General features: G+C 45.0%; 1 protein-coding gene across 6 annotated transcripts in view; it reads right to left on the bottom strand.

Moving 5' to 3' along the window:
* The window catches only part of frmd4a (FERM domain containing 4A), a 70,401-nt gene that overhangs the window by 36,861 nt on the left and 13,298 nt on the right, over window positions 1–20,242 (bottom strand). Inside the window, exon 1 of one of the 6 annotated variants that reach the window (XM_053426625.1) lies at window positions 16,956–17,599. The exons of 2 other annotated variants lie outside the window; for them this stretch is intronic. In XM_053426625.1, coding sequence (XP_053282600.1) covers window positions 16,956–17,123 — 168 coding nt within the window. In that variant the 5' untranslated portion in view covers window positions 17,124–17,599. Of the gene's footprint in view, window positions 1–1,844; window positions 2,138–16,955; window positions 17,600–20,242 lie in introns of those variants that run through there. 3 more of the 6 variants (XM_053426626.1, XM_053426624.1, XM_053426629.1) reach the window with 3 other exon arrangements.

Raw genomic sequence — 20,242 nt, 5'->3', positions numbered from 1 at the left:
AAACTCTGTTCAGTGTTCAGCATGTAGCGTGTTTGTGTGTGTATGTTATGGTGTGTTCAGCACATGTGGAGTTTCTCCACAACTTGACAGGAAGCGGGGACCCTGAGGAACACAAACAGCCCCCTGGCTCCTCCCACACTTCCCTCGCATCTGGGAGATGGGGGAAGGGGGGCGGTGTGTGTCTGTGTGAGTGTGTGTGTGTGTGTGTGTGTGTGTGCGTGGGTGTATAAATGGGTGGGGTGCAGGGGTAAGAAATGTTGGAGGAGACGGAGACATAAGCGAAAGGGGGGAGAGACAGACATGCTCATTGTCCAACATTCGATGAGAAACTCCCGTCAAAGCACAGATGCCATAAACATGAGCACAAGCACAACCGGTTTGTAACTCTTCACCATGAGAAGGATCATATTGGCCACCTGAGGCCCTGGCAATTTGGTAAGGGTGTGTCCACAACATGAGTATAATGTACAACTACTTTCTCACAGCTCGGGCCAACTGGCATTGAGGTGGCAGGCTGGAGGTGAGAGTTTAACAGAGAGACGAAGAAAAGTGAAGAAATTCAGAGGCACGGGAGGGAGAGTTTCTTTTCCATGGTCATCCCAGTGTGAACTCTAAATGTGTGTGTGCGCGTGCATGTGTGTGTGGGTGTGTGTGTGCGCGTGCATGTGTGGCTTCATGCTACTTTGAAGGATTCGGTTTACCCTCCCACTCCCCATTGATCTCCTGTGGTTTGAGGGTTTAGATTGGGTGCACCTGTGCACACAGTCCGTGACACACACACACCCGTAAATTTTCCAACACTGCCCATTGTTTTCATGTCTCTTCTTGGAGATACATTACAATTGCAAAACAAATCTTTCCGTCTTTATATTGTATACAGTGAAGGTATTTACTACCATGACTACTGTGTAGTAGCTCAGTGGTGCAAATAGGACTCATTATAACCAAATGAAAGTGATAGAAGAACCCTGATGTGGCGAGTATATACACAAAGTCACCAATCTGGATGTAAATACTATGTGAAAGCATTTGCTGGCTAAACTAATCTGAAATCGAATCAGCCATTAATGAGCCTGGACATGAGATGGGAGACTAAATACAGACAAAACATCTCACTGAGGCTCCTTGTCTGCAGACTTGTTCAAACTGCAATGCAGCCACACACACACAAACACACACACACACACTTTGGCACTGGGACTCTGCTGGAGGCACCTGGGAATACAACAAACCTTAACGTCAAGGAAACAAATCATTGCCTGCAGGCTCAAACCAAGGCAGCTCAATCTGGCAGAGACAGACTCTCGCTGGTTTGAGTCTTAAAATTCACTTTGTGGTATTGGACGCATGCTGCTGGGTTCCTGCCCACCACGAAATCAAATGCACTGAAGTTTCTATGAATAGCTGGTGGAGGAAAACACACCAACCCTGCGATATTTCAAGTTAAAGCAGATATATATATTTACAATGAGTCACTGGATTCGTCCACAGCAGCACACTGGTGCCCTGGTGCATGTTGTAAACTTTCTTATCATGACAGGCACATGTGGAAAAAGCCCTTCACCGCCTCCCTGCTCTGTGTGATTCATGCATGTCGGTTCCTCCGGCAGCTTTTCACGAGCAGTCAGGTCTGAATCGGCCAAACCTCGCTCCATCCTCAGGCCTGACTCACCGGCAACAACAGCAGGCGGATTTGGGGAGATGAAAATGAAGAATGTGAGCTGACACTACAGCGCGAGGCGGCCATGTTCACACCGGCTCATCACACGAAAACAACACACACACAAACACACGCACACACACAGTTGACAGTGATGCCTGGTCAGTGCAGTATCATTAGTTACCTTGCAAACAAAAAACGCTCGCTGCGAAGCTCCCACGCAAAGGAAAAATAGCTCCCACACACAGAGAGAATAGATATATATATATAAATAAAATGATTAGATCCAACGAGAGACGAGTCGTGTTGCCGCCAGAGAAGCGTCAAAAAACCCCTCTTCTCCCCGCCGGCCTAGAGGAGGAGGCACATCAGCATCCATGTTAGTGACCGATAAGTTGGGTCGCCGCGGATCCCCGGTGTCCTCGAAGCGCTGCGGAGCTGCCGGAGGTCCGCGCCATTCACGATAGGAGGTAATTCCGAAAGGCTGCCTCCTCACATCCCTCCTTCCGAAAGCAGGGAGCTTCTCACGGGTCTAGTCCCGGTCGACCACCTCCGCCCCCGACCACCTCTCCTCCGCCTCCTCCTGTTTCTCGCTACCGGCACGGGAGCGTGGAGGGAGAGGGTGTGTGTGTGTGTTGGGGGGGACTGTACCAGCGGTCAGCAACCGCGGAGGGGGGAGGAGAGGACGACGACCGGGAGACACCACAGGTAACAGCTCCGCGGTTCCTCCTCGCCGTGTTTCTCTCCGCTGTCACCGGAGTTGCCGCGAAGACACGGGAATAATGGAGGCGAGATGTGGGGGCGGGGAGAGGAGCGGGGCCGCTCTGCAGCAGCTTCCAGCCATGAGAGACTGCAGCTCTCCCTCTCTCCCTCTCTCTCTCTCTCTCTCTCTCTCCCTCTCTCACTCTCTCTCTCTGTGTGTGTGTGTGCGCCCACCAGCCCAAACAGTCTGCAGACACACACTGATTAAAGTGGGCCGTTAAATAACAGTGAGCGTGGATCACAGTCTCCATATGAAGTCCGCACCAGTGAGTGATGCTTGGGAGGAAGGTTTCTCCTTGAGAGACGCTTTCCACGCAGGACTTTGACAATAACAATGACAAATATATATATATATATATAAACATATACAAATATGTTGCGCCAACATGACATCAATTGGAAGAAACTGTGAATTAAGTTCGTACAACTTGAAGTGAAGTCATATCAACACAATTGCATTCTTAAATTCTACACAAACTTGATTAATTTGTGTATACCTAATAAAGTATTTGTTACAAGGGGCGTTCACAGCTGCCTTGTTGAGTCTGGACTGCCTGATCTTTCAGTCAAAATAACAGGTGTGGAAGGGGCCCGTTGGACCAACATCTATTCTGAACAAAGAGATGGTCTCGTTCTGACCATGATTCGGTGAGATTTGTTTTGGGATAGCTTGGACTTGGGGACCATTTGCAGCTGGTAGAGACAGCATAGAAGAGAAGAAGGAGCGGAAGAGGCTCACAGGATTGCTAGCAGGTAATTTGTTTTGCTGGTAGTAATACCATAATAATATTACAGTGGTAACAAAATTAACAAAGTGAATCAGAACAGAAAGACTACTTTTTTCCAATGCACTTTAGTCAAAATGTTAACCAATGCAGAAGACGAGAACACAACACGCTGATGTCAGACGGATGACTGTCCTCCAACCAATCAATGTCCAGTTTAGGTAGGATGGATGACAGGAAGTATGTATATCACATAAGAGCTCCCTACATTGCAATGTGAAACCAAAACCAACCAAATCTGATGTAAACAATGTAACAAAGACATGAATCTTCAAGTTGTGAAAATGCCCTAAGTTTTCTTTCATGATATATACCAGGCCTACATCGTGTGCATGTTCTTTTTCCCCATAAGTCCTTAATGTTTGAATGATAATTTGCAACAACAAGTAGGAGTTTCAGTTGGGATTGGTCACTTCCTGTCTGCACTTTCAAACCTAAACCTCCTCGCTCTCAGGTTTGATTTGCTGGCGTGACTTCTGGCTCTCTGTCCGCTGCAGCCGTTGGAATGACTCTCACTCTCACTCTCTCTCCTTTTTTTTTATATGACCTAAATTGGGCACTTGTATTCACCTTGTACAGCTGGAGCAGCAGCCGTTGAAACCACAAGTTGTTAACATAACAAAATCAGTCTGGTTTTTGGCACCATAAATAGATACTAATGTGTGCTGTGAAGGCAGGGATAGGACCAAACCTACTGTCAATAAAGCTTTTGAATGACTCTACAACTGTAGACCAGCCTGTAACTGAATTACAACACGAGTAATTCCCCATGTTATGAAAACACAGAGGCCACATGTAGCCCAGCACATATACGCTATCCATATATATCCCTTTAGCTAAACTGTCAGCATCAGAGATAATTGGTCATTTGTTTTCAATCTTAACTTGTCAGCGTCTGTGTCTGAATCAAATGCAGTTGCACCATATTTGAAATACCACTGGCAAGGCATTATCTTGACTTTTCAGAATCCATAACAAAGACTCTCTTCCCAGACATTAAGCAACACAAAGATGCAATTAAATTTCATGTGCTTGGCTTCAACAGTTGTGTTGCTACCATCGCTTGTGCTGCAAGCCCAACAATTCAGCTTAGCTGGCTGAATGTAGAAGGTCACATGAGAATCGAGGAGGTGTATCCTTTCCTGTCCTGCTGGATTTTTCTGTTTCTGGATATTTTTGGCCTGCTCCAGACACCGGAAACTGGCCTGTCCAACTTAAACATCTCCAGATGACTCTTTCTCTGGCTTTAGTGCGTACACTGATCCCTCTCTCTCCGGTCAAATACATATCTCTCTTTATTGGTTGCTTCCTCGGTTAGCTGTCACAAGAGCCCTGTTGTTTGACCAGAGCACAGGGGGCTGAGAAGGGGACAATGCCGGCAGTGGAGGAATGGGGTAATACAAAAAAAGGACAGGAGCCAAAAAAAAAAAGAAAGGAGAAGGAGAAAATGTAGAAGGACGGACCTGAACACTTGAGCTACAAGAGTTTATGAATTATTTATCCTGTTTGGAAAGGATGTGACTACCGCCAGAGAAGCTGAATGAGCGGGGGGGGAATTCACAAAATAAGACAGAAAGGAAAAGGAAGGCAGACAGGAAACAAGGCAGGTAGTGTGAGACGGTACAGCTGCTGGTCCACTGTGTCCCCTACACATTGGTCCCCTTTACAGGACCTTTGCCAAGAGGAGCAAGCTGAGAAACACTTGTAGGTGTGACATATCTGGGCCCTGACAGAGCCGTGCTATGGAGCCGGTGGGCTTCTATTCTGGGCTGAGGTGTGGTTGTAATGAGGTGCTGATCTGGTGTATTTTTATGGAGGAGGGCTCCAAAGGGGAACAGATCCGAAAGTGGGTGAGGTGGGTTTAACAGGCGGTGGGTATTAAGAGTCAGGTTTTAGGGTCGAGCGGGGGGAACAGGGTTGATGGTCTGTGGTGGAAAAGGTAACCTATATTGGTGGAATGTGATATAAACAGCGCTGAACGGTTAATTGAATCAAGATGGAGAATCTCTTTAACCCTGACTGCGGGACGCTGCGGTAGGCAGTTGAGATTGACACACACGCACACGCACACACACACACACACAGACACACACACACTCCACGCTCTCTGTCTCTGCCTGCGTCTCTCCCATACTTGTGGAGACTAAACAAATACACTCTCTTAAACACGTCACTTTGAGCGCAAGCGTGGTCTGACACCAGCGGTCCCTACGATGATTTATGATGCTGAGATCATTATAGCTGAATAAGCTTTATGACTCCTCGTCAGTTTTGATGCAACGGTATCTGCAGATGGTGCTGATTAAAATACAACATAAGATTCAACAAATCATACGATGGGTCTGAACAGTTTCAGCTCAGTGGGTTATTAAGAATCCAACGGAAAAATAATAACGTCCACTTCCCAACCTATTCTCCATTTAGCAAGTAGCAGCGGAGTGGGACGGTGAGATGGAGCAGGGAGGGTCATGGAAAAGCAGCCTGGAATGTCTGGAGAAACGACTGTGAGAGATCTGTTTTGTTTGTTCAATATATATAAGTGTGTGTGTGGGAGTGTGTGTGTGTGTGTGTGTGTGTTTTTCTGTGTGTCTGTGAGCTCCACCCTCCCTGCCCGTGAGTGACTCTGGGACTGAAATGTGGTTCCAGTTAGGGCGTTTTTTCTTTTTTTCTTAAATCAGAAACACACTGGCACTTCAAACAAACTGTAGATATTTCTGTAGCCAGCTCGGCTTTGTTCTCATTTTACTACAAAGCTCTGCTCCCAGACCCGACCAAAAACCTTTCTCTTTGTTTTTTTCCCAGGACATGTTTACCTAAATTTGTAGCTATTGCATCAACTTTGACTAAAACTGACAGATGGAGAAGCTTGTGAATTTTACAGACTTTTATTGTGAAAGTAGCTATGAGCTGTTTCTTTCAGCGCTATGAAGACATCAGAAATCATGCTTCATAGTTTATGCGTGATCCTAACTTTAGCTGTGTTGAAGCGACACATCCCATCTTTCCCTTCATATTCGTGATATATCCACTTCACTGCCATGTGCACCCAGAGGGGCTTCAATCCACAATGAATCAGAATAAGACGTTACATAAAAATGACTTTGCTGTGAAAGGTTTCAGGATAGCACAGAAAGGCAGTGAGCTACTATTTCATATAACTACAGTAAATTTGAATCTGTCTTATTGTCATAACTCAACATCACCTTGTTCTTGAGAAATTCCTGATCGTCTAAAATTTCTCTTCTCATTCCTTTCAGATTCCTCCACAGTTGAAATATCTGATCTTAAATGAATGAAATGCTTTTGTAAATATGCAGCATAAATATGTCATTGATTTAACACTGAGTGTTTATCTTCTGGTGTAAACTGAGTCTCTTTTTGTATCCATAGCTGCTTTCAAACATTCACTCAAGTGCAGACATTTTCCAGAGGGATGTGAGAATGAGAAAGTCCAAGTTGTTTTGGAACTTTTCCTGACAGCCCCCTGGTGAAATGTCCAGAAAATGTCAGAGTGAGCACAAGAGAGAATACAGCAGGAAAATATCGGAGAACATTTTCAGCGAGCGACTGTTGATGGCGTTTCTAACACGTGACAAATGTGGATGAAAATAGGCATATACTGTACATAGACAGACAAAGACGGCAACTTGGAAAGACAATGAGAATGGAGAGCTTTAAGGGAAGACTGCAAAATTGTCAAACAAGTTGTATGGTCATAAAATGAGTCTAAGGTCAAAGCGGAATTTGACAGGTCATATCCACGCCCCCTTGCACCTGACTGCACCAGACCATTTCCTTTGGTTGTGAAAGTGTCTAAACCAGACGATCCCCTGCTATATCATTCATATAGGAGCGGCAAACTGTGAATGTCTGGACCCAGTTTTCCGGAGCTCATGTCTCGAAACAGCTCATTCTAAACTCTGCTAATGGAGCCTGCTCCTCTCTGTTCACTCACTCGTTTCATGTCAACTTCCTTCCCTCATTTGTTTCCTTTCTCTCCCTATTTTAATCCACAACTCACTCAATCTCTTTTTCTGCCTTTGCTGTGTATTCTGTTGCTTTCACTGGGTTGCAGAAAATAACTGGGTCACAGAGTTGTACACGTGTGCACAGGCACTCTTATGGAGCCTGAAGTTATATTTAATACAGAAAGCTCTAAAAGGGGACCAAAGAAAACGTCCACAGCTTGATGAAATCCAAGAAGCAAATAAAAGCACAGTGCGACGATACTGCGCCACAGTGTGTCAGTTTGAGAGCAAGTCACCACTGGCCACTGTGTTCAGTCTGCATTCAGGTCATTCGTCTTCAATGCCACCATAACTTCGGATGTGTTGGCACTTATTTATTTAGTGATGAGCTCTATTGAAAGTAGTCAAAACGGATTATTCTATTTTGCTTATTTCCCACAGGAGGGACAAGAAGCATCTCTTTCTTTCCCCCGGTCAGAGTTGCCCTTTCCTGACAAGGATTGGACATTCCTCGAATTCCCGACCTAAAGGAAGCACTTAGTTGATGAAGCCATTATGAGTACGACCGTGTGGGTCGTCTGTTGGTGTATATCTTGGTGGGTGTGCCTCTGAAAATGTGGCCATACATCTGCTTTGTGTTCAGGATGAAATAGATCTGAGGTGAGTCAGTATCTAAAGTAGCTTCTGAGGAAGGACAGAGGACAAAGTGATGGGGGGAGGCGGGTATAGGGTCAGCCAGCGCATATACCCACTAACAAGAAGAGCAGGGAGGTCTGGGGCCAAATAGGTGCGAGTGATGTCACGTCTTCGGGACTGTTATCTTGTTGATATGCGGTCTCGGCGATCATGGGGGCTGATCCGCAAGGATCTCGGCTGTCAATGTGTGTCTGTGCATGCAAGTGTGAGTCATTCACAGGGGAAGGATCTTTTACCCCCACACCTCCTCTCTTCATCTATAATTCACACAGTGAGAAATCACTGTAGACCCCGGTGACCCTGTGTTCACCGATACTGCTGGCAAAGCATGAAGAAGACAGTGTGACGTAGGTGTGGGTGTTTGGTTCCACAGCGCTTATAGTATTCTATATATAAATGTATTGTGTGTGTGTGTGTGTGTGTGTGTTATCTTGGTAGTCCGTCTGTAAACCCACTGAACCTTGTTGATGGAGGAATCTTCATCTATGACCTCTATCTCTTGTTTCTTGTGACTTCCTGACTTTTCAGTTTGACACAAGCAAAAAAGCAACTTACTGATCCTGACCCCACGTATAACCAATGCTTGCCTAACCCAAACCCTGACCTTAACCACTGACCCAAAAAGCTGCTTCAATTGGGAACACAGCTGTCCTCCACAACTGGCAAAGCTGTACCCAATCGGCTAGTTTCTTTTCTGATATTTGTCCCCAAACGTAGCCTTTATGACACAAACACAAATAAAACACACACAAGTACAAACCCCCACACACACACAGAGACACACAGGTTTTGGCTTAAACTCAAGGACAATGTGCACTGCAGAGCGGTTGAACTCCAGTGGCCTCTATCCTCTGTCCTGTGACTGGATGGAATACCAAACACTCTAATCATTTAGCATGCTGAATATTAAACAGTCCTGTCTGCAAACTCCTGTGTGCAGTGCCTGGATGTGTGTGCGTGTGTGTGTGGTATTACCCATGTTGTGGGGACCTAAATCTGTGTGAACAGTTACATTATGGAGACTTATGGGGTAAAAAGCAAGTTCTCATAAGATAAATCATACAAATTTGGTTGAAAATGTTTGTTAATGGCATTGTAAGGTTCAGTTTAGGTGAAGATTAGAATAAGGAAGTGAGCTATATGGTTAAGGTTTGAGTCAGTTCAATAGAAATTTATGTAAGTCAACATTAAGTCCTCAGAAGTCACGAGATAAGGCTGTTCATGTGTGTGTGTGTGGATGTGTCAAAGTCCTGATGTATTCTACTGGCCTAATAAACATGTACCCTGAGACCAGAACAGCAGGGGAGAGGAGAAAAGGGGGTTTGGGTAAAAAAAACCAAAAAAAAACCCAAATCCTCTTTGTTCTTGGCAAATTTTGCCCTTGTGTATTTGTGTTTGTGTGCGTGTGTCCTTCAGGGGCTCGAGAGATCTACAGTCTAATTAGGGAGACTTTCACAGAACAACACCACTGTAGGTACCTGCTTTCCAGGAGCTCCGGAGGCTTCTATCCACAGAATAAATCTTTGGTTTTAAAAGCACTCAGAGTGGCATGGACAGAACCTGCATACATGCACACACACACCCACACCCACACACATCAATGTTTGACCAGCCCAACTCCCCCACGCTCTCCAGGCTGAGATGCAAACAAAAGTTGTCATGACAACTTTCTGGGAGATCTAGCCGTCTCCGTGGTTCACTCTTTGCCAGAAATGTAGGGCACTTAAAGAAGGAGGCACTGTAAGACAATGCTCAGACACTGTAACATGCACAGTACGGCCCTGGGGTGTAAACATAAAATAAAAAGGCACGAATTGAAGGTTCTCCCTCACAAAGAGAATTTGATCCAGCTGACGACAGTATCGAGATCCTCTGATTCGGCACAGACAAGGGAACCCGTAGCTCCGCAAAGTCAACATTGCGGTTTTACAAAGGCACATCCCCATACCGCCACCTCATCATCCCCCTGTCCTATCACTCCTGATCTCCCTCAGGCTATACTGGCTCAGATGGCATACGGGGGGTTTATGTGTGCGAGATCAGCACAGAGACAGGTGTAAAAAAGCAATAAACAACAGTGAAGATAGCAGGGGAAATTAATTCACGTGGGAAGAGATGAACAAAAAATGGGAATAAACCAAAAACGAGGCAGGTAAACAAAGTAATCGAGAGAGTTGAGGAGAAAGTAGGAATATGTTGCAGCCTCAGATGTTTCCTTCCTCCAGGATCTAGTCTGGGGTATATTCTAATGACAAATAGAGAAGTGCAGGGTCTGTCTGTTTCTCCGAAAGGCGCTCTGTCCTGCAGCGTGTCTGGTCTGTCTCCAATGTGCTCTGCAGTCCAGGATTTATCCCTCCATAGCTTTGGCTCAATGTGACCGTGCTCCATTACTACACACTTGATTCCTCTGAGCCAGGGTAATGAAAAATGACCCAGCTCATCTGCAGGGAGAGCCCTTTGGCAAGTATGTGTGCTCTGTGTGGGTTTGTGTGTGCGAGTGTAATTCCTCTTGTCCAAAGGGAATCCTGTCATTGTAAAGGTATTGAATGTCTTCCATTTGGCCACTGCCCCTCGGGGGGAGAGCCAGAATATGAAAGTATGAGGTGGAAAGCTTTTGCTCAGTAAATAAGGAAAACCTGATCAATCATGAAGCAGAGTTACGGATGAGAAGTGGGTTCATTTTTTTAGCTTAAGAGGTAGAAATATCACTCAAATACCTGCTCTTACGGTCTTTGGCAAGCTTGAAATCCACGGGAAAAATATGAAACCTACGAAAACCAAAACAGAAATCCAGTCCACAGAGTTGCAGGGCTCCTGTGAGCGTGCATATATGACTAGAGTCCAATATATATATACATAATTTAGTCTACAAGTGTTCATGCTTTAGAGAGACACCTGAGAGAGTGCTGAAAAAACGTATCGTAAAAATTAATGAGCCAAAATGGAGTCCTCAAGCTTGCTTTCACATTAATCTCTAAATGACGACTGATTTGAGTTATGACTGACTGAGTTTCCCCAAAGGAACATTTGGAAATCAAGTGGAGGAGCTTGTTCAGACACGTGAACATCAAATTTTTCTAATCTCATTCAGCATTAGTGTGACTTATACATTCAACTCTATATGTATTTGTCTCTATCTAAGTTTTTTTTCTTTTTCATACGATGCGTTCAGAAATGCACTGAACTCCAGATAATCTTAAGAATTCTTTTGAGGCTGTATGCAAGAACGCAAATGTCTGAGTTGCCTGTCCTCTAGAGAAAACTACAGAGAATATCTGAATGAACCCATGTTGGCACAGTTGTCAGAAAATTCATGTCTGAATACGACTGTAGAGAAACATACTCCGGTCTGATGCTTGTAAAAACAAAAATTCTGACTGTTTTCGTGCAGCTCTCATGGCTAACACACTTTAAACCTCTTTAAACCTCTGTTCGGTAAACACATGTGGACACACTGTTACGGGATCTAATATCCATACTAACAGAGGATCTGAGAGTCCCTGAGAGGGATTTCCTCAGATATTCACTAGATTCTCTCAGTAATCCCCAGGGATTACCATTCTATACTGAGGCCCTAACCTCTGAACCTAAAGCATTATAAACCCTTATATCCTTATCACTAATGCCACAGTTTAACCCAATAGAAAGGGACCACCTCCAAAAAGCCTCATATCAACTCTGCTCTGGACTCTCATTTTTGGCTGTGGCCACATCGGCTCAGACACATGTCGAGGATTTAGAGGGATACCAGCCAGATTTATCAAGTAGGCTGCTCGAACTTGGCCCAGTGGAGCTCCGGCCAGACATTGCAACTCGAATGTTTTATCCTGTTTGACAACTGAATCGTCTCCAACATGGCAACTGATATCTGGGAAAGGGTTCATACTCGGCAACCCTTTTTGGATTAAATAAAAAACACAGTCGATAGTCATTACATCATTGATATCCGTGTATGCCTGACAAATACAATAATAAACTATGGATTGTAATTCAGTCTTTCTATCTTGATCTGTCTGTCTGTGGAACACATATCTCTAGAATCGTCCATCTTATCGGCATCACACTTGGCATTTGTAATGTTAAGGCCCCGAGGAAGGGCAATGTCAAATTTGGTGCGATTTGTTGATCATGACGACAGCACATTTACGACAATGGGCAGTTTAGAATAACAGTAACGACAACTGATATTCCAGTTGTGCACAATAAGTCGAGCTTCACCCGCCGAACTTTGAATTTTGGTGAACAGCTCTTTGTGCAGCTTCAGGATCCTGCACACTGAGTCCAGCAGCAGGTCCTTACTCGCTGCGGCTCAATTACTGCAGGTCACTTTTTACAGTTTCAGAAAGAAAGCTGCAACCAGCATCACCACAGGCCAAGCAAACCACCCATTTGAAATAAGCAGGTTTAAAACTGGCACTGCACTAATGCTTTATCAGTAATCAGAGTTTAACCCATTTGCTGGACTGTATGGTGACCATGTGAGGAAGAGCAATAGGGAGAAACTCCTGTAAATAATCAAGTGATCAATGATTTTATCAAGCAGCGTGCAATATTCTCATATTACCAGAGAGATTAGATTCTGGCATGTCAAAGAAGCTTGGGGTGCACACTTACTAAATGACACGGCACATGAAGAAGAGTAATTTTAAATGTTTAACATGTAGCAGGACTGCAAACCTCCAGTAGACACTTCGATCAACGAAACAGCAATGACTGATAAAAGTTTGATCATGATTTACGATTTTCTGGAGTGGTGAGGAAATTGTTTCCACATGGCTGAGCTGCTGATGAATCTCTGCAGGAATCTGTTTTTTCTTAATTCCAGACACCAACGAGCCTCCTCCTCACTCTCTTTAACACACACACATGTACACTGACGAACCATGGTCTTGATAAGCCTGGGAATGGACCAGTGGAAATGTTTTCCAGACAAACTATGCAAATAAGACTGTTTCCCAAGGGAGACACTGTAAACGGCTTCAACCACCGACGACTGTTTGTTTGTGTGTGTGTGTGTGAGTGTGTGCGCGCCTATGTAGGGATATCAAACACAAACATGCCTCCAGCGAGTTGCAAACAAATAAAAAAAAAGAAAAGAAGCAAGGCACTGGAAAAATGCGAGACAATGTCTGTTCTGGCCCTCTAACCCCCCCCCCCCCCCCCCCCCCTTACCCAAATCTCTCTGTGTCGGGTTCTGGGAAAAGATTTTTCTCACATTCAGATCCATGCCTTTGGCAGTGAGAGCAAAGATGGCTGCCAGACGAGGCTAATGATCAAAAATTCTTCAGTAGGAAGTCACAAGTTCATCTTCAACCTCAATAATCACTGGACTGCAAGACAATTTGTCTGTGCTGGATATTTGCCTGTCTGCCATGAGTGTATCTATTGACATCTGTTTCAGTGCAACTTAAGAACAAATGGATGATAAATTGAACATGAGTGTCAGGCTGAATTGAGTGCAGTCATGTCCAGAATAAGGGGGGGGGGGGGGGGGGGGGAGCTGCAGGAAATCGCAGCGGCTCTTCTTCCAAGAAATCCACTTGCTTGAAAACACCCCGGTTTGACTGAGCGCCCAAACTTTATCAGTCCATGAACAGGAGACGTAAGTGAACCGGCTCCCAGACAGAAGGAGGATTGTGTATCTCGGCTATTTTGGGTCTCCGCTGCAGTGTCTCTGCTTTGTATCATAAAGGAGGAGCTGGGACTCGTCAGTGAGCGAGGAATATGATCAGTGACAGGACGACTCTCACAGGAAACAGGACCAGATGACTTCAGTGGGAGTAAACTGGCCTGTTTCTCAATGCTGAATACCATGCAGTGGAGCCTCAAACCAGCACAGCAGTAAACCCTGTCATGAATATGTATGATACTGTAGATTTAAAATATGTATAAAACTTTTCAGCGGGATCCCGTTGCTAGGAAACCAGCTTGGATCGCAGTTTATGGAGACAAGGAGAACCTTCCTGTCTGCTCCTGTTGTAACCGTGGAAATGAACCGGCTCTGTGAGAGGATGTTTATCTTGTCAAGTCTGAAATGTTTTACAGGGATGTTGAACTTGCTGAGGATGACTTTTTGCATAACAACGTGTCACTTCACATTTCTTGAGAACAAAGTGATGGCGTGTAGGAACTCCTGGGAGTCGCAGAGAGGGAATGATTACAGGTATATTCTAAATTCCTGCAGCTCAGCGGGAGGTCCAGCCACCTGTGTTTGTATTGTCCCCCCCCCCCTCCTCCCCCCCAACACACACACAGGACATCCTGCTTTTGGGATGGGGTGTTGTGGTAATAAGGGGGGTGGGTGATGTGAGAAAGATGAGAAGCAGTAAGATACACTGTACACATCTGAAATCAATGGGAATGGAAAGCAACACGAGAAGTGACAAAGAATTACCCAGAGACACTATCTAAAGCTGTGCCGCTGAGCACTGCCCTCACACGCCCGACTGTGCTAACCCTACTTACAGGGTCACGCCACCGGAGGAAAATGTGTGACTGGAGGCTGTTGAGTCAATATCGCTCAGCCGGATGAAAGTGTGAACACGCTGCTGCGTTCCCTCACGAGAGAATTAAGAGCACGTCTGGGTGAGCAAACAACAGCTCACAAATGTTGCAGTCTGCTAATGTCGCGCCGCAGACCGGTCGCACGAGACGGCGGATCCACGCAACATGTAAAGCACATTGGGTATAAAATCATCACTTCAACGTGCAGACAGGCGACAGATTAAAGGGAATAAATGGAAGATGAGTGGAGAAACCGGAGGATCTCACAAGAGTTTGTGGACACGTGTTCAACTGCGCATTAGGAAATACAGCAGGAAAGACGCCAAGAACTTGGAAAGACTCAAGAGCTTTTCCCGATACGGGCTGATGCTGGTGTCAATGTGCTGTAAACAACATCCCGTGAATTCTGCAGCTGAATACATACGTTACGTCATGCCTCCTGACTGCTCTACCCATTTTCCTGGTATAAACGCGTCCAACCCAGACAATCTCCTGCTGCCTTCTTTCATATGTGAAACATTTAATGTGTCACGTGTTAAACCAGCTATGAGGTGAATCATATGCTGTGGCCATCACAAGAGAATGTTTTTTTGACCAACATGAGACTGGGCTCTCCACCACCATCATTAAAACACCGAATGGGGGAATATCTTTTGGAAGAATGTTTTTCATCCTTCCAGTAGTTGAGGCATGTTAGCGCGGTTCCTTTACTTTGTCACCCGTTTGTAATGTGTCACAGTCTGGAAAAAATGTCTGGGCCTGTGTCCTGATTGAGGACTGCCGCTGATGGATCCCTTTCCTAGTGAGAACTGAAAGGAGAGTGGAGAGAGACTTAAATAAGAAATGAAGAAGTAATTTAGGTTGCAAAAAAGGGCAAAAAGTATAAAGTCAGGTTCAGATCAGAGCACTGGAGTGGAAATGTATTTTCACTTCAGGGCAGAGACTTGAAGGTGGAAAGCTAGTAGGGAAAGTGGAAACAAGTTGATGAAACGTAACAACGCAGTTAAGGGCGTCTGTCTTTTGTCGCGCTCTCTCTCCATTGTGTGTGTGCCAGTTGTGTAAGGATGGGTATCTCATTAACAGTAATGGAGGAAGCCGGGCAGGGAGTCAGCGCAGTGAGCCAGGGATATCCCCATCCTGCAGCCTGACACACTGACCCCTCCTTCCCTGCCTTTGCAACTCCCTCCACTATTAACTGATCCACCTTGGAGCGTACCATTGCATCGGGCCGGGGGGAGATATTGTTTGCAGCTCATCCAAGCAGTCCTCCGGAGGATGTTTGGGAAAGTGTTTAAAAGATCTGCGTTCGATAAGTGTTTTAGCGCAGCCTCTTTCAGATGCTAGTGTGTCCCTGCACCAGGAGGGGGTGTTGAGCACGGGTTTGTCTCAGGGAGGTCTGGTGTATTATTTCAGCTTCCTCTCATTGTGTTACCTCCCCTCAGGATGCTTACTTAGGAGCCAGATGAAAACACATTTGAAGACAAAAGTTAGAATAACAAATTCCAGCTTATTCCCCTCATGAGATTCAAAAGGGAATTCAACGGAAAAAGGCAGGATGAGTGTGGGTTCGTGTCGATGTGTATTCTGCATGTGTGTGTTTATGTTACTCCACTGATCATCTTGGGGATGTGAAGTGGTCTTTGTCATCTGTGAGACTGTTGGGTTTGTCCTGGTGGTGCCAGCTGCACACAGGGCAGGTGAGATGCCGGGGGAATACTAATGGCTCCGTGAAAAGCCCAGAGTACTGATCCAGACACGGTGACGTGAATACTGAGCAACCATTTTGCTGAATCACACCTCGACAAACACGAAGCACAAAGGACCCATTGGTTTTAATAGAGCAATTAAATTAGTGACGATGGGAACTACAGTGACAGGTCAGTGCATAAAAAGTGTTTCTTTGGTTTCCCGTGTGAAAGCGTAGTCCTTCCACGTTTACACCGACACTCTTACCAGCTTAGTTACCAGTTCCTTAATAGTGACCATAGCAACACAACTTCCTATTAGTCCTGAACACAACAACAACACCCAACAGAGGAGCAGTTTACCCAGGGACAGCAATATAACACAACGCAGCTTTTTTCCGTGCAAAAGATTTAGTTGATGGCACAACACTGCACGCAAGGGAGCAATGTGTTATAATACAATGTCAGCTGGACGTTTTCACCATCAGGGGCTCTGCCATGACATCTAACCCAGTTCTGTCCTCCACGTTAAGACACAAATCAGTCATGTTTAACCCTGCCCCTGTCTCTGGACCTCTTCTATCGCCTGAAGGACACATCTGACCTGCAGCACTTCATCTGTTCTCCTCTTCTCTTTCTCTGTCCGTCACAAACCTGGACACAAGTGTGGAACCATCCATTTTAAAATAGATTACTGTCCTGGATGCCCATCTCCACAGGTGGGACAGCTGGGAGTCAGACAACAGTTGGTTGCAGATGTTATCCCTGTTTACCTTAACAGATATAAACTTATTTAGGTTTAAATGCCTTCTGCAACGTGCCTGTTTGAAAGTATGTTTATGCACATGCCCATCTAGTTTATGTTTGTCCCGTGTGTAGGGGAGGTTCAGCCTACCTGGTACAGTGGCCTTGGCACACACCTGTTTGTGTGAAATAGGTGCAGGGGTCCAGGAAGCTTCCTGGCATGCACACGCAAGCGCTGCAAGGCCGTGGAGGTGAGAGTCCACAGCAGACCCTGCCGAGTAAAGATCGCCTCGTCTAGACTCAACAACACGGCCCCCATTACGGCACCGAGCTCTCAGTTGTGAGTGACGTGCCTCCAAAAGGTATGTAAAGCAGCAAGGGTTGATCAGTGGGACATCACATTAGCAAACCACTATTTGCACAGGTGAGTCACTACAGGTAAAATCCACAGAGGCCCAGCAGGGAATGAGAAGATATGATTAGCCTTTATGGTCCTCTTGATACCACTTAGCGCCAACAGACAATATTTAGGTCATCCCTGGAGGTAAGCCACAGTGAGAGGATAACCCTGAGGTTTTCTCCTCTCCTTCCTCTGTCCCTGTCTGTCCTCTCAGTCTCCAAGGGACTCAGCAGACTGATGCCTCCTGAAGGTCAAACCCTGCTCGTCCTGCTGCCCCAGTCCCTCACAGCTAATGGTCCCTGCTGACCGTTCCGCTCTCCTCTCTCTTTCCTTCTCACTGAAGCAATGGACCCTCTGTTCATTGGTCTCAGCGCTACAAACACAAACATTCCCACTAAGGAAATGCAGCCGGTCTCTCAGTCTCCCTGACTGGTAGTTGTTTTTAAAGCGATATGCACTCTAATACTTCAGCTCTCACACACGCACACACACACGCACACACACGCGCACACACACACAACTTCACTTTTCCAAGAGAAAGAGGGATGCTGCAAACATTCTCAGACACCTTGTCTGAGTGTGTGTTTGTTCATTTTAAGAGGAAACACACATGTGCATTCATGCATACACGGACTAAAATAGTCACTGAGCTGAAACATGCTGACATTTTGTCCCTAAAGACTCGAGCATGTAACCCTGTTCTAACAGCCCTGGGATTTGAGCCAGAATGCTTTTAAAAAAGGAAATTAACATTTTTCCCCGGAGCCTGTTTTCCCAGGCTGGACTATCCTGACCTGACCTATCGAATTCTTCCCCCAAATTAAGGAATATCCAACCCATCTGCAACTCCAACCAACCACACAGCACACTAAACACTGAAAGAATGTAAATATAAATGATTACATCAAACCTAATTCTTTATTAAAACCTTATCCTTATTGAGTACAAACACACACACCCATTTGCAACAATGGCCACATGGAGGCAATACATCCTCCGTATACAAGCTGTGCCAAGCCCACAGTGCTCATGTGTATGTGCCAGTCAGTTATAAACTCTGGTAGCTAACAGTCCAATACAGAAACAATACAGCTTTAATGATCAATTCTCATGTGTTATGTTTGATATAAATGTTAAACCTTGTTTAAAATTAAACACAGACACATACTATTTCTACCTTTGGATGACTGCCCACGGTTTTCTGGGTCACTCATACATCAGTCTTAACATAAAAAAAAAAAAAAAATGTAAATGCCAATGGGAGTTTATTTTTTCCGCAGCCGCTCTGATTAATTTATTCCACTTTCCTTCCATTTTCCCCAGAAAGCCTTGATCAATAATAAATTCAATATCTCTGTACTGTACAGTAATTCTCTGCCCTGCAACCAAACCCAATCTGACTGTGTGGATTAAATGGCCTATCACAGCCCCCTCTGATACATGGAGGGGTTTATCGATGCACAGGGTCAATCCTGTACTGCTGAGATTGTGTGTGTGTGTGTGTATACGTGTGTGTGTGCGCATGTGACTACAAATCGTTGTTTGACATATCACATTTGTTTGTTACTGAGAGTCAGCACAAACATGTGTAAGTTACTGCCATATCATAATAAACTGCAATACACTACAAAAGTAAAATAAAGACTAAATAAATTGTCATTATCAGAGCTTTGCTGAGCACCTTTTTTTTCTCTATTTCTCTCTCTCTGAGTTCACTATACATTTTCCTTGGCTGATGTCTAATAGAAAGGATTACAGAATGGTTCATTGCACAAAAATCCTAATCCCCAATGATACATTAAAGTCCCATCTTTTTAATTTCACCAACCACATGCTCCAAACCAATCGCTCATTCCACAGTGTGAGTCCCAGTTTCCCACCCCTCTCTCTCAGGGCCTCGTGTTGCGCTCTCACTGATGCCTTGAGAAACCCATGAGGAATGTGTGGTATTTCTATATAGTGAGAATTTTCCTTAATGAATCAGAGTTTGGCTGGAGGTGAACTCGAAGGCTGGAGACATTCACCTCTCAGCCACTGTAATTTACGAGGGGTGTAAATATTTGTTGTGCTAGTGAGGGGGGAAAGGCGGGAGGTTAGGTATGACAGAGCACGGTTCCCATGATTCTATGTGTTTGCAATGTCCTGCTGAATCCTGGGAAAGGTCGTGCAAACCCCATGATGTAAACAGACGACGGCGGCGGAGTGTCAGCTGGTCGGCAGGAGGAGGAGAGGAGAAGACACTGTAGCTGGGCTTATACAATCAGCCTTGAGATGGACAGATGGAGTCGGAAGCCAAACAGTGAGATAATCTGTGTGTTATTTCGTCCTCTCTCCCACACACGTCCATCCACATATTGATGAGGGTAAATAAACCTCAAATCAGATCGTCTACAGCTGTAAACAAGTTCACTGTAAGACTTGTAAAGACATCAGTGAAAATATACATGTTCCAAATATCACATATTTGTGTCATTTAGATTCCACCGCCTTGATCTAAGTTTGAAAGACATTCGATACAGAGCACAGTTTGTTTCATCAGCACTTCCAGCGACTGGGTTTAAACACAACAAGTACTCATCATTCTCAAGCTACTAAACTTGCATTTCCCAATGTTCACAAACTAGCTCACAGGCTTGTTAGAAAGTCATTCGTTTGATGCATAAACTTGACCAGAAACAGATAAAAAACACAAAACTATCATTTCTTCTTTGGTCTGTGTTAGAGACATTTTCGTGATGACCTTTATTGGAGTCATTCCAGAACATTTAAGCCACATCTGATCAGAAGTTTAGGGTGCTTTCAAGCCTGCCTTGTTTGGTCCAGACCTTTGGACTTTACAGTTTAGACTGAATCACGTGCCTCGAATCACACTCCAGACCCACAGACCAAATTATGTCTTACCAAAAGGACTGGTCTTGGTTCGACTCAAACTTTTCATTTTCATTATTTGTAACATTGAAGACTTTTTTAAGGCCACCCTGTCAAATCTGTACTGCATCATTCGTTGGGTCAGCCCACGCTTAACAGGAGTTAGGACA

The sequence above is a fragment of the Pleuronectes platessa genome, chromosome 7, assembly GCF_947347685.1.
Source record: "Pleuronectes platessa chromosome 7, fPlePla1.1, whole genome shotgun sequence".
NCBI classification, from domain to species: domain Eukaryota; kingdom Metazoa; phylum Chordata; class Actinopteri; order Pleuronectiformes; family Pleuronectidae; genus Pleuronectes; species Pleuronectes platessa.
Note: the sequence above shows the minus strand (reverse complement) of the source record. Positions and strands in the feature narration are given on the sequence as shown.